The following is a 13972-nucleotide window of genomic DNA, read 5'->3' on the forward strand; positions in this document are numbered from 1 at the left end:
CCTTGTCAGGTACCTAACGAGCCTTCTCACCTAACCACCCAGAAGAAAGCCACCACACTTTGTCAGGTACCTAAAGAGCCTTCTCACCTGACATACCCAGGAGAAAGCCATCACACTTTGTCAGGTATCTAACGAGCCTTCTTGTGGGAGCCAGCAGAAAGCCACCACACTTTGTCAGGTACCTAACGAACCTTCTCACCTAACACACCCAGGAGAAAGCCACCACACTTTGTCCGGTACCTAACAAGCCTTCTGGTGGAAGCCAGAGAAAGCCACCACACTTTGTCAGGTACCTAACGAGCCTTCTCACCTAACATACCCAGGAGAAAGCCACCACACTTTGTCCAGTGCCTAACAAGCCTTCTGGTGGAAGCCAGAGAAAGCCACCACACTTTGTCAGGTACCTAATGAGCCTTCTGTCCTGACACACCCAGGAAAAAGCTATCACATTAGCCAGGTGCTCAACAAGCCTTCTGAACTAAAGACAAACTACCATGAGCTGGATTAAAATCTGCCTAGCAATACAGACAATTACAGTCACTTTATTTATTTGAATTGGTAAGAGGCATCTGGGTCATTGTGCCGTGCTGGTGTTCTGGTCTGGGTGTCAATATACACAGTATAAATTTCAAGGCATCTTAATAATTTTCTTTTGGTGCATATGTTAAATATACCCCTTTAAAATGAAAGTGTTATTTTAGATTATTCAAGTTGTATTCACAATATTGCAATGTTGTCAAACACTCTAAAATAAGACATCTTGTGAAGGCAATGAAAAGCCTCCACTGTGTAATTCTACATCAACAGGTAAGTATTTAAACAGAATACCTGGTAGCCAGACTTACCATCTATATTTAACATCATCTTCCAGTGAGATGGCCGAACACTCTGGTGAAATCCAAACCACACTTCCCGTCCACCACCTAGCGGGTGTTCGTAGCCCTCTGGTGGTGAAAAGAAGGATCGCCCAACAGGCGTGTACCTAGAAAAAGTGAGGTAGATCTAATCAGTGGGATGATTAGTATTATTTGTAGTATTTTCTACAGCCACAAAAAACATCCTTTATGTAATAAATTACTGCACAAAACTGGTCTCGCTGTATGGACGAAGGAGACAACAGTGCATGGAATAATCACCCTTAGACCAGACAAAAGTTCTGACTTACAACATTCAAAGATGCAAGAGCTGGATTTGAACCCATGGCCTCATTTGTAACTTCCACTGTATTATTTTTTGGAGCTAGATGCCAGACTCAAGAATTATTCACCGGTATGACAGCCGTTAAACTTATGGTTGTAGGAAACAAAGAGTGCCTGGAAAAAACCTTGGACCTTTGTCTGGTAACTGATAACCTCAGTTGTGTAATTCACAAACTTAGCCCAGATAAAAAGACAAGAAATAATTGTATCAGTCGGCTACACTTACGTCATACTTGGCAGATGTCTGAGCACTACGTCCAGCGCCTGTATAGCCTCAAATGGAATGGTCTGGGTGCGACCTTCAAGAGCCTCCTCAAGAGCAAACAGGCTGACCTGGGCCACCCATTTGATAGCTACCTTGAACACTCGGTCTTTGCCCTCGCCAGGAAGTGTCACTTCCAGCTCCACCTACAGAGTAAGACATCACGAGTTACCATGGTAACCAAGAAGAACAGTATCCATCTAACACAGAAGGTGACACATTAAGATAGCACTATGTTTAATTTCAGATGTAAGAGCACTAAGATTTGTTTCAGATACTAGAGCACTAAGATTTATTTCAGATGTAAGAGCACTAAGATTTGTTTCAGATACTAGAGCACTAAGATTTGTTTCAGATGTTAGAGCACTAAGATTTGTTTCAGATACTAGAGCACTAAGATTTATTTCAGATGTAAGAGCACTAAGATTTGTTTCAGATACTAGAGCACTAAGATTTATTTCAGATGTAAGAGCACTAAGATTTGTTTCAGATACTAGAGCACTAAGATTTGTTTCAGATGTTAGAGCACTAAGATTTGTTTCAGATACTAGAGCACTAAGATTTATTTCAGATATTAGAGCACTAAGATTTATTTGTTACAGCATTTTTACTTCAATACTACACTGAGTGCTCACTAATATGGACCTTTGGCCCAGAACAGAATTCATTTATTTCTCACAAATTAAAAACTGTTGTTCTTTCTCCAAGAATTTAATAATCACTGTTTGGCTAACAGTAAAGTACCCTCACACAAAGCCTGTGGATTATGTTCTGTTAGTGCTGTCACCTACCTTGTCTCGGCCAATTGGTAAAGGATCTCGACTATAGAGGTTTTTCCGCCCATCAAACACTGGTTTCTGTCCCGCAAAGACTTTCTGCCCATACGCCTGAACCATCGTCTCGATAATCTCTCTGTAATGAGGTAAGGCATACACGAGAAATTTTATGTCCTCCTTGCAATATTATTTTCCAAGGGAGACAACCACAAAACTATAGAGAGTCAGCCATACTGGAAGTAAATTAGCATGGGTGGGGCAAAGCAGCAGTCCTCCAATATGGCAGTCAAAATGTACATGTAGGTCAATTGTGCCTGGCCTGACGTTAAGCACAAGAACACTTTAAACATCGTATAAATAAATCACTGACTGACCCATGTCGGAGAGGTTCACATGGTCACCAGTTTAATTTATTTATTTCATTGGTGTCTTACACCCTACTCAAAAGTATTTCATTTATACAATGATGGCCATCATTTTGATGGGAGGAAACTGGGCTGAGCCCTAGGGGTGGACTCGAGACCATCTGCAGGTTGCTGACGGACTTTCCCATGTATGGCCAGAGAGGAAGCCAGCAAGAGCTGGACTTGAATTCACAGCGACTGAATTGGTGGGAGGCTCCTGGGTTATTGAGCCGCGCTAGCGTGCTAACCTCCTTGGCCCCGTTAGAAATTTAACACAGTCCAGGCCCCGTCAGAAATTTAACACAGTCCACATAAAACGTTTACACAAACATTTTATTAAATGAGCCTTGGCCTTACCTGTTCACTCTACGAGGACACTTGTCAGGTGTGATGGACACATCATAATGGTGGACAAAACCCTTGGGTATTCGCACCTGGAAATGGTTGGCGCGGAGCATAATGGGGCGGCCATCTTGACCCTGGTTCGGCCGAGCTGGGCATATAAAATCTGTGGGGCGGGGCTGTGGGGGTGCCGCTGGAACTGCATTGGAAGGGGAGAATCAATGAAGACTTACACGTTAAACAAAGTTCAGTGAAAACTGTTTTAAAGCTCAAAATCCAGACAGTTTACAGCTAGAGAATATATGACACACCTGTTTCATTACAGATAGTAATACCTGCTGAAGGTCAATGTCTTCATGGTTCAAAGAACTCAGCAACTCTCTAACCTACGTTCTCTTTGTCTCTTTATAGGCTCATCTAATCACTTAAAATCGTGCAAGTTTCTACTCCATTTAATCACTCTTAGAATTGAACTCTCACCTTCTTGTTCCAAAGGTGGAAAACTGAAAATTGGAGACGGCTGAATTGGGGGTTGACCTGGAAAACCGTAAGATAACAGTAAATACACATGGAAATAAGGTTTATGTATTTATTTATATCTTTGTTCATGTTAAGCCTGGAAATAACCAACAGAAAAGAACAATGTCCTGCACCAAATATTATCCTAACAGGGGCCACTTGTTTGGTGCAGGACAAAACTGCCCTGAAAATAACATTGTGACTTTATGGGTAGCTGAACAGTTTTCTCTTGTGTCCTGCTCCAACTTAAAAATTACTTCCAGGCTGGCATTTGTGTGACTGGTGTTGTACGTCATACTCAAGAATATTTCACTTATACGAACGGCGGCCAGCATTATGGTGGGTGGAAACCGAGCAGAGCCTGGGGGAATTCCACGCCCATCCACAAGTTGCTGTCAGACCTTCCCATATACGGAAAGGAAGCCAGCATGAGCTGGACTTGAACTCACAGTGACCGCATTGGTGAGAGACTGCTGGGTTATTACACTGCGCTAGCGCTCTAACCGACTGAGCCACGGAGGCCCCTCTCGTAATATGAAGAATATTTCGCGGACAGTTGCAAACGCTCTGACGAGAGGGAACTGATACATGTCAATTTACAGTTTAGATATACGTACCATTTCACTGTTAAACAATTTTTCACTAGAAGTCAGAATCATGGATGGAGGAAACCAGAGTGTCCAGAGTAAACCACTGACCTCTGTAAAGTTACTGAGGGTATTTACAACTTGCACACCTGAATGGCTGAAGACAAGCAGTCTTCAACAAACGTCAGAGTAATCACACTGGAGGGAACTGAAGCTTGATTCTACAAACCACCTGTCCAAAACCCACCGGTGCAAGTTGGGTGATCTTGATCTGAATATGGAATCTCATTAGTCAAGGGCGGATAACCATGCACAAAGCACCTTTATTCAGCTGGCTGACACAGCCTCTATCACATCATAGAAGCACAAGATGCTATTCACCTGTACTGCATGAATACATTAACATAAAACACCTTAATGCCAACATAAAACAAAACTGCGAAAAAAAGACATACAACTAAGCAAGCAGATACATAAATTGATGCAAATCTTCTCATCCAAAGCCTTTGCCTGATATTATACATGTAAAGCAAGCAGAGTGTTATGGGTAGAAAACAGCCGAGAGAGGTAAAGTTTGAAGAGGGCAATGAGAGTGGAAGGAGGGGAGGGAGAGTCAAGGGATATGTCCCTGAGGTTTGCATCACAATTTTACTGGCCAAAATGATTTTAATGATCAAAATGATTTTAATGGTGAGGTTTGATTATGAGGTACAGTGTATGGAATGTGGATCCCAAATTAAATATTTCGTATGGATTTTTCAAATATTTACCTGTCTTGCAAATCTTTTACCTCATTTAACATTTTAATAGTTACGTTATGCAATTGGATAATATTCTGCATCAGCTTGCCTATAGTTCTATGATAAACTTAAATTTTTTGTCTTTGTCTTCTTGCTTATACTGCATGATTTCAGCTACGTTATTAATTCTCTGATGTTACTGAAATGTATTTTGTAGGTTTCTCTTTCTCATACGAATGTTTCCCCTTATATATACATGTACATGGACTTTCAGTCACATTTATATCATGTGTATTTCCCAGGTATAACATGAAATCAGCTTCAAGGCCCCTCTGAGCAAAACAAAATGACCAGAGGCTCTATGGATCATGGTCAGCCAATGTCATTCGCACAAAAGCTGTGAAGAGGAAGAAAAATTGATTACGCTGTCAGAGTTAATGTGTCGGACATCTGTGTCTTGACCTGCACAAGAAGAGTGACCTTTCTTTTAGGGCATTTTCTAATGTGTCAGAGCATTCTCTTATGTGATAGGGCATTCTCTTATGTGTCAGGGCATTCTCTTATGTGTCAGGCCATACATCCATCACCACCACTACCTGTATCATAGGTGACAGCAGGCTACACTGTGTTAGCTCTCCAGGTGTGTGCGAATAAATTAACTTGATTCAACTTCTCATGTTGGCACATCACAAATATCCTACACACTAGACATTATAATTTGCATTACACGTTATACTGTGAAATTCCAACCCAGCTGTTGAACACACTTTGCTAACGTCACTTTTGATCTCAATATGTTTCCATGAGTTTTTAATAATAATGAAAAAACACTTGACAGATTTAGTTTATTACATTATTAAAACATTCAAATGTGAGAGATGAATACAAGGTAGGGAGTTTTAATAGCCCAAACAGATGGGGAATGGGGTGCGAGGGGGATCAAAAAGGGCGAGGTGTGGGTTACTGTTGTGAATTAAAACGTGATGTACTGTAACTCTTCAACCTTTTCCCATGTTTACAAGGGGTTTATTCAAGCATATTCTGAAGGCATTATTCTGTTTAGACTGATAAAATTCTACTTTTTGTGAAGCCCTGAAACTGGTCAACCCAACCAATGTAGCCTTGTCTCAAAAAAACAAAACAGGCACAAATTGCACTTCAGTTCCTTTTTCACATGTGAAAAGGTTGATGAATCAGAGCATACAGAAGACGTGAGAACATGATTTGATGGCTGTTGTTTGAGGCGTCTTTAAACAATGATGATAATAAAAGTTAAAAAAAAAAAAAGATGTATTTAAATGGTCTTATAAAATGCTTCCATACCTTCATTTCCATTTTTTATGGTGATTTGACTTTTTAACCAAATCCATCAATCATCGAAAGTTTTAACCACAGGTTAAATGCCATGATTAATCTTCAAGCAAGTTTCATAAAAAAAATTATTTTTTGAATAGTCCTGAACTAATTTATAGCTGCTCTCCATAGTTAACCAAAAACAAATGAACGGTATTTACCTTATCTACACCTACCTTTAACATAAGCCAATAAACCAAATGTTAGATAGAATCCAAAACTGGTTAGCAGAAAGATCTTATAGATTATGTGTACCATACAATGGGACCATTAATTCTGTTCTTCATGGTGGTTATTCTTTGATACATAGTACACAAAACAAATAATAATTTTAAAAAATTGAAAATAAGAATTAAAACTATATATTCAAGATTCAAAATTAATGCTTGGTGTTGTGTATTGTAATAAAATTTTGGGCGTAAAACTTGAGAACATATTTACATAGGAATTAATCAGGATGGCTTGGGCTAGAGGTCTACATCTAATGACAAACAATACGAAACAAACTGGACGAAGAAGACTCACTGAAGTAACAGCACGAGACGGATTGGGATATCGATAGAGACTTAAACTGTTTACCTACCCGAGGTTTGCTGACCCAAAAGGTGTGAAAAACCTTGAAAAAAAATAAAATAAAATAAAAAACAAGGAAATGATGGAAACTTGACTAACCTGTACTTATTCTCATATTTTTGGCGGAATTTTCAAGAAAACCTACATGTATTTCTCAAGTTATTGATTGGTATTTTCATAAGAAAAAAAGCCAAAAAAAAAAAAAAATAATAATAAAGTTGAGATGTGATGGGCTGTTACTGATACTGGCTACAGCTGTATTTTACTAGCCTTCACAGACAAGTAGCAGGGCCTGAAATAAATTCTGCAAAATGCAAATCAATAAAGACAGCGGATATACAAGTAGCTTGTCTTCAGTCTATCCCAATAGCAGAGATTTAGCCAATATTTTTAAATCAGGCCATGTCATGTGGAATTTTCTTCTGCCTTCCTCACCTCTCCCATGTTAATTTTGCCAGAATAGGGCCTCTCTCAAAGACACTGTGAACCCCCTCCACCCCCAGGCTAAACCTATGCTCAATGGGATACAGAAACAAATGCCCACAACTGTCTTCTTGCACACATCCAAATTTCATTCGTTAACATGATAAATTCACTACTACAACTAGTTTCCTAAGAGAATTTAAACAGATTCAGCTGGGAACAGATAAGACTTGAAGAGGATTGCAAGTGATAAAATTTGCATAAATACTAGCAACATACCTGTACTTCAGAAATTTCTATTAATATTTTAATGTACATATATCTCGGCAATTTTACTCATACAGCACACATTTAAATTTTAACTCGACAGATATATGTTCTAAACTTCTGCCTTATAAAGATAATCTGTTTAAAATAATAATAATCTTGACCTAAACGTTGTCCCAAATGAATCAGTTTATACAACTTGTAATAGAAGTTAACATGAACATTGGGAGTTATGGCTTGTGTGATCTTTATCGTATGAAGCATTATTCAGGCAGCCACACACAGCTGGTGATGAATGGTCAGATGGGTCATGTGACATAATCGGAATCTTCCATGCCAAAGCTGTACAGGTGATGAAAGTACAATATGTATCATTCAAATGAGCCGTTCCGTGCCCTCTAAGTTTCTCCAACCATGAAGCAATGCTGAAAGCCACCTCTAAGGAATAGCAAATTCTCCCATGTCCACAGACAGAGGCAAACTTGATCACGTGGAATAAATTTGAAAGAGCATCATAGGAAAGAGCAATAGACAAAAAATTGCTGCGGACAATATAAAGACAATAACATGTACATACAAGTAAAAGAGGCATTTATTTCTCAAATTTTCAGAATTCACGATTTTCACATGCACAATTTCTACATATGGAGGATCGCTGAATTCCTTGCTTGACAGATTTCACCCATCTGACGAAGCAGCTGAACTGATCAGAGCTGGAATTAAACTCTCGACTTCAAGGAACCTTGATGAACTAGTCTTATTTCATTGCACATCAATTGTAAGTTCAAAACCCTCCATATATATGATCTCAACTATTAAAGATCTCTGGATCGCCTATCTCCACTGTCAACCAATGAGCACTGATTCTGTATCATTTCCCTTCAAGTCCTAGAAAACACTACAGACCCATTTCCAAAATGTTTATAAATAAACTACACTGAGCTTTTAATGCAATCCAATAACATTTCCTAAATAATGTTTGAAAGAATTTTCCAATGATTACAATTAATCAATGTTTTTCATCATCTTATTAACATCTCACATGCATGCATTGTTTATTCTTTCTGCCAACAAAACTTAGTTCCAAATTTACACCTATGTCAACATTTCATTAAAATTCTCCTGAACATAATTCAGTCCATGGAAATGTCATCAATAATTTTGTTTTAAATAATTCACTCTTTCCTCTACACAAACTGAATAATGAATATTACATTCACTTCAACATGATCACATTCAAATACTGATAGATCGTCAACTAAAATAGGTCAACAGCACAGAATAATTCATAATAGTCCAATCGATTCACTCCGCCTACATAAAACCACTAAACACACAATTATTATAATTATCCAGGAGGAGAATACAACATAAAACTGCTTTAATATTTATGTACATTAATTTCGGGGTGATCTAAAAATAGTTCATGTCCAGCCCATGAACCAACATGGCGGATAAAACAAGTGAACCGAGCAGCTCAAAATAGACTAACTTCAACCATAAATCATGTGGCAAATACTGAACAAAAAGGGCTTTAATGGTGACTACTTTGAACGGTAGGGATTGTAAAGCGTTCCTGTGGCGTTTGGGGACAAGGGAGAGCTATGATTAGACATAGTTTCACACGTTTGGACTCGCTTCCAGCGCGAGATTATCTGACCTCATAAACTCGACCGTCTCGAGGTTTTCTGTTAGTCGGAAAATATTCGTGTTTTTCTTGTCATGGCGTACTTAAACTACTTACCCTGCGCTATAGGATACATCTTCGCATCCTACCGATGGCTCCACGAGTAAAATCTGGTAAAAATTACAACCACCACCTAGGACAAACCCGCCTTCTTTTTTCGTTCGTTCTTCTCTGAATTCATTATCGAGTTACCATACTGTTCAAAGTGGAGCCGAGCGCCCTCTCCCGGCAGCTTGTGAAACAAAGCACGAGCCCAGGGGAGCTAAATGCAACAGGTGCGCGTCGAAGCATCTTTTGCGAGACCATCAACCCTGTGAAACGAATGAAACACAGTTCAAATGGATAAATCATTTCGCTGTCATTACGTTAGTCAAACGAAAAGGAAATTTTTACTCATTATGTAAATTTATACTTTACATGACAATTCGTGGGAATAAAAAAATAAACATTCCCTTTGATATTTGAAAACTATTCAGTGTAGAATATCTGGCATTAATGTATCGATTTTGTGCAGCTATTTACGAAACCTTTGTTTTTATATATTTACATTTTATGTAGATAATATAGTATTGATCGGATTGACATATGCATTCAGACTTGTGTATTTTATACGGAACGCTCGACAGAAAGCTTAACTTAAACATGTACATCCTGTTAGCTTTTTCAAACTAACATGATCTCCCGGCGCTGCGCGTCTTACAGTTAAGCGTAACGTACACCACGAGAAAGTTAATTCCCAGTGGCGGGAAAGAGAGGAGGGGCACGTGCACTGATGAGATGAATAAAGCTCACCATAACAAAAGTTAACGGGCTGGAAAGGAACACAGTTGATCAAAAGGTCGTTTACATCCTTTCTCCTCTAGCTCGTTTTATTACGGGTTTTAATGTGTAGAGTTACCGACAACACAATACGTACAGGCATATAAGCTGCTTATTGACCCACCACCCCGACACCGTCCCTCGCCACACGCAGTCTCAAATTGAGTTAAACTCTTCTCTACAAAATCCTCATTATATACTTAAACATATAACGTGCATAACCATAAAACCGTAAATTGAAGTATAAATTTATTATTAAGGGTTTTGATGAAAATACCTACCATACTCTTATTCTATAATTCGTCCTAGTTAAATGCCAGAAATGTTGCATCTTGTTGACACGCCATAGAACAATGGACAGCTTCTCCAGCCCTGAACCCTCGCCTTTTGTGCTGGGATGGTCGACCGATAGACGTACCACTTTCAATTTGCAAACTGGGTAAGAAAACACGATTGTCTTGTGAGAAATTATATGTTTTATCGAATTTAATATTAATAAAAGAAAAACAAATAAAGATTGGCCAAATTTTACATGTGTAGAGTTCAAGTATCCTAAACGAAAATGCAACCTCTGTGCCGCCTGTACAGATGTTACTGATGTACGGATAAATTATGGTACCGGTAAGGCGAATTAAATTAAGACCTACAGTAGGCCCGAATTATCAAATACGTATTCCAGCCTAGACAGTCTCCTGATAATGATTCTTTTACTTGTGTGTCCTTGTCAAGAGACTTACGTAAGAGGGGTATATATAACAAAAAACAAAACAAAACCAAGAAAAAAAAATGAAACAAACGACTTTTCCACAGTAACGACACTAAAAGCTGCATGAAACTATGAGAGTTATCTACCTTGCTGTCAACTCTCCTGTCAAACCCGGTATGAAATCGCTAGTGCTCAATGAAAAGGAAAAGTCGCTAGATTTATTTTAAGGATTTAAGCGATTTTGGTGTCATCATGGCGCTGTTACATCGGGCTTTGTTCACCTGGTTTATGTTTCTTGTATTTTTCATCCTTCTCGTGCTTCGGCTTGATTCGAAAGTATCTTGGAACTGGTTTTTAATCTTCATTCCACTATGGCTGTTCAACACTGTTGTTATGGTGTACATCCTTTTTAACATGACTGTTCATTGTAAAAATGGTTATATGTATGACAGGAATGAACTGTCCATGAAAAGGAAGGGATGGTTTCTCTGCTCCATTTTGCTGAAGCTGTGCTTTGAAGTGCTGCTGTGTATAAAGTTGCAGTATTTCTCAGATATGAAACTGTATTACGTCATGGTGCCAATGTGGATACTGCTCGCAGGCGGAACAGGGGACGTGTTCAAATGTCTGATCTCTCCGAAATCATGATGAACAAGGCATCAAGGTTGTGTTTGGAGACATCACCAATGCCCCATTAGCTGCAGTAGTTGGAAATTTTTAAGTTGAGGATGCTGTCAGGTGGTAAAGTGATGTTAACTCATTTTTAGAGAGCCAGCTTCTTACAATGCCATCTCTAGATAAAAGAGCAGTGGAAAGCCGTCCTGCAACAAGGAGGTACATTACATACACTCTAAGGATTCCTTTGTCGTCATATGACTGAAAAATTGTTGAGCATGATGTTAAACCCCAACTACTCACTCACGCATTCTTACGATGAAGATTTGAGGAGAGGCACATTGACTAACACAGGATCAACCTAGTTTGTACAACTACCACAATTGTTTATCATGAAGACGAGGAGAGCTTAGAAAAGTGGAGAAACAATAAAAAAAAAAGAAAAGTGGATCCTAAAAACTTTGGTGCTCAGAAACTGAGAAAACGACCAAGCCAGATATTCTCCATTTTCGTGTTCTGAAGCAAGAATGGTTCGCATCTCCTTTAATGTTCATATTGTGGAGACATCTAATCCACCTGTGATTCTGGAGGAATTTCTCAAGGAATTGTTCCCAGTTCTTCAATTACAATGATATACTGGAAATGGACTACAGTTGCTGTTACTAATTCCCAGTTTTGGTGAAAGAGATAGATAAACACAACTTGTATGGTTTTGACATTTTGTGATTGTTAAGAAGATGAATCTAAATGTGAAACTGACATTGATTGAGTTACAATTCAAAAGATCAAGTAGAATCATTCCAAGGTTTAGCTTGTTACATTTGAAACTAAAGCCTGTGAATCAATGGGGCAAACCAAATTAACAGTGCATCAGAATTGAACTTGTTTTACTGCAGACATTAATTTTCCAACTAAAGCACATAATGCATAAATCAGTGCTCTGTACATATATAATTCTGATGCGCTTGTAGGTTCCTGTGTATACTGTGTAGAAATGTTTAATGATCTCACAAAGTGTGGACATTGGTCACATTTGATTTTAATTTTATGAGATAAAGCCATAGCTAACCTTGTGGTCAAAGGTGTTGAAGGCTGGACACCACATGCCTTTTATCAAACAAACCAGTGTGATCTCATTTCACAATCCATCTTGCCATGGTATGACTGTAATAGTTTATTGCCAGAGTGTTGTTAAGCCATAATCTTTCACTCCAATCCATTTATAATACATCCTGGCTTCACTGAAGGTTTCTTTATGAAGATTCATGAATATATTGACCAAATAACATAACATAACACTGAGTAGTATTCGTGGTGTAATTTTGTCATATTAAAAAGTACAAGTGTCTTTTTTTTTTTTTTTCAACTATGTCGTGTAAAGAATTACATGGCAAAAGATATTGATTGTCTTTGTCTGTTACATGCATGCATTTGGTAGATCTGCAGATAAAAATGTGGTCTCCTTTTCCCAGAGTAGCAGTCCTTGTTATTTCGCACACCATGTGTGGAAGAATTTTCATCTCTGCCTATTCAACTGTTAACCCTTAACTTGGCTCTCTCTCGTACAGCCTATCACTTTGGTGTGCTTCTCAGGCCTTGGTCAATCTCCTTATGCAGGACTCTTGCCAAACGGAGAAGTACAGACTCTGTGAACTTTTGGTGTTTCATGAACCTGGCCTGGCTTGGGATAGGACATTAGTATCTCAGGCTAACTTGATTGCTGTACTTGGTATTTTCCATTTATAAGACGACAGCCAGGCACATTGGTGGAGGAAACAGCAGTGCCCTGAATTCACCACCTCCCTTGCTTCACCAGGTACGTGTACTTGACAGACTGGAGGTAATAATGCCCAGATGGTACCTGTGCTTGCTGGACACAAGCCTGCAACTTACTCGGTCTCAAGGCCGGTCTGTAGCAGCAAAAACAACTGTTCTGTCATACTAGTCAGCAAGAATCTGTTAGTAAATTGCTAGCTATGAGGAATCAAGTCACTTACCAAATCAGTTAAGTGAAATCAGAGATAAGTGTACATGTATATATGTATAAATGGTGTTTAATGTCGTACTTAACAATTTTTCAGCCATATGTCGATGAGTCATAGGTCACAGTCATAAGGCTGGGCCTTCTTGTTGCAAGATGAGTCCATGTCGGCAAAATACTGCCGCCACTGAAGTATCATACTGAAGACACCAGACATGACACGGCATTAAGTCACATTATACTGACACCGGGCCAACCAGACATGCTTCCTTGCTCTAACGTCTCAGCTACATGGCACGGTGCCAAGCCAGTGGTAAGTAGGATGCATTGGATAAATAAGATACGAGACATGACACGGCATTAAGTCACATTATACTGACACCGGGCCAACCAGACATGCTTCCTTGCTCTAACTTCTCAGCCACATGGCACGGTGCCAAGCCAGTGGTAAGTAGGATGCATTGGATAAATAAGCAACAGGTCACACAAAGTGTGAGTTCAATCCTCCCATTGGACAGCGATTCCTCTGTTCTCATGGATTGTGGGGCTTGCGTGTCTGTGGGCACCTAGTGACGTTTATTGAAGGCCACTTGTATTCCATCACGTGCATGTCTGTACAGCATGTAGGCAAGTCTGTCAGTAACTTGCCAAAGCTAGATGGTTTTTGCGCAGTACTTCCCCACTCAAAAAGCAGATCAATGGACAATCGTATAAGTGAA

The 13972-nt window shown here is 39.1% G+C and overlaps 1 protein-coding gene across 1 annotated transcript in view; it reads right to left on the reverse strand.

Annotated features, from left to right (window-relative positions):
* LOC135463859 (protein argonaute-2-like) overlaps positions 1–9326 on the reverse strand; it is a 36705-nt gene extending 27379 nt beyond the window's left edge. The window contains 7 exon segments of the mRNA XM_064741316.1: positions 846–982; positions 1426–1607; positions 2253–2373; positions 2999–3182; positions 3464–3520; positions 6766–6798; positions 9190–9326. Of these exon segments, the coding sequence (XP_064597386.1) occupies positions 846–982; positions 1426–1607; positions 2253–2373; positions 2999–3182; positions 3464–3520; positions 6766–6798; positions 9190–9208 (733 nt within the window). The 5' untranslated portion in view covers positions 9209–9326.
* Positions 9327–13972: the final 4646 nt, after the last annotated feature.

This window comes from Liolophura sinensis, chromosome 3, assembly GCF_032854445.1.
Source record: "Liolophura sinensis isolate JHLJ2023 chromosome 3, CUHK_Ljap_v2, whole genome shotgun sequence".
NCBI classification, from domain to species: domain Eukaryota; kingdom Metazoa; phylum Mollusca; class Polyplacophora; order Chitonida; family Chitonidae; genus Liolophura; species Liolophura sinensis.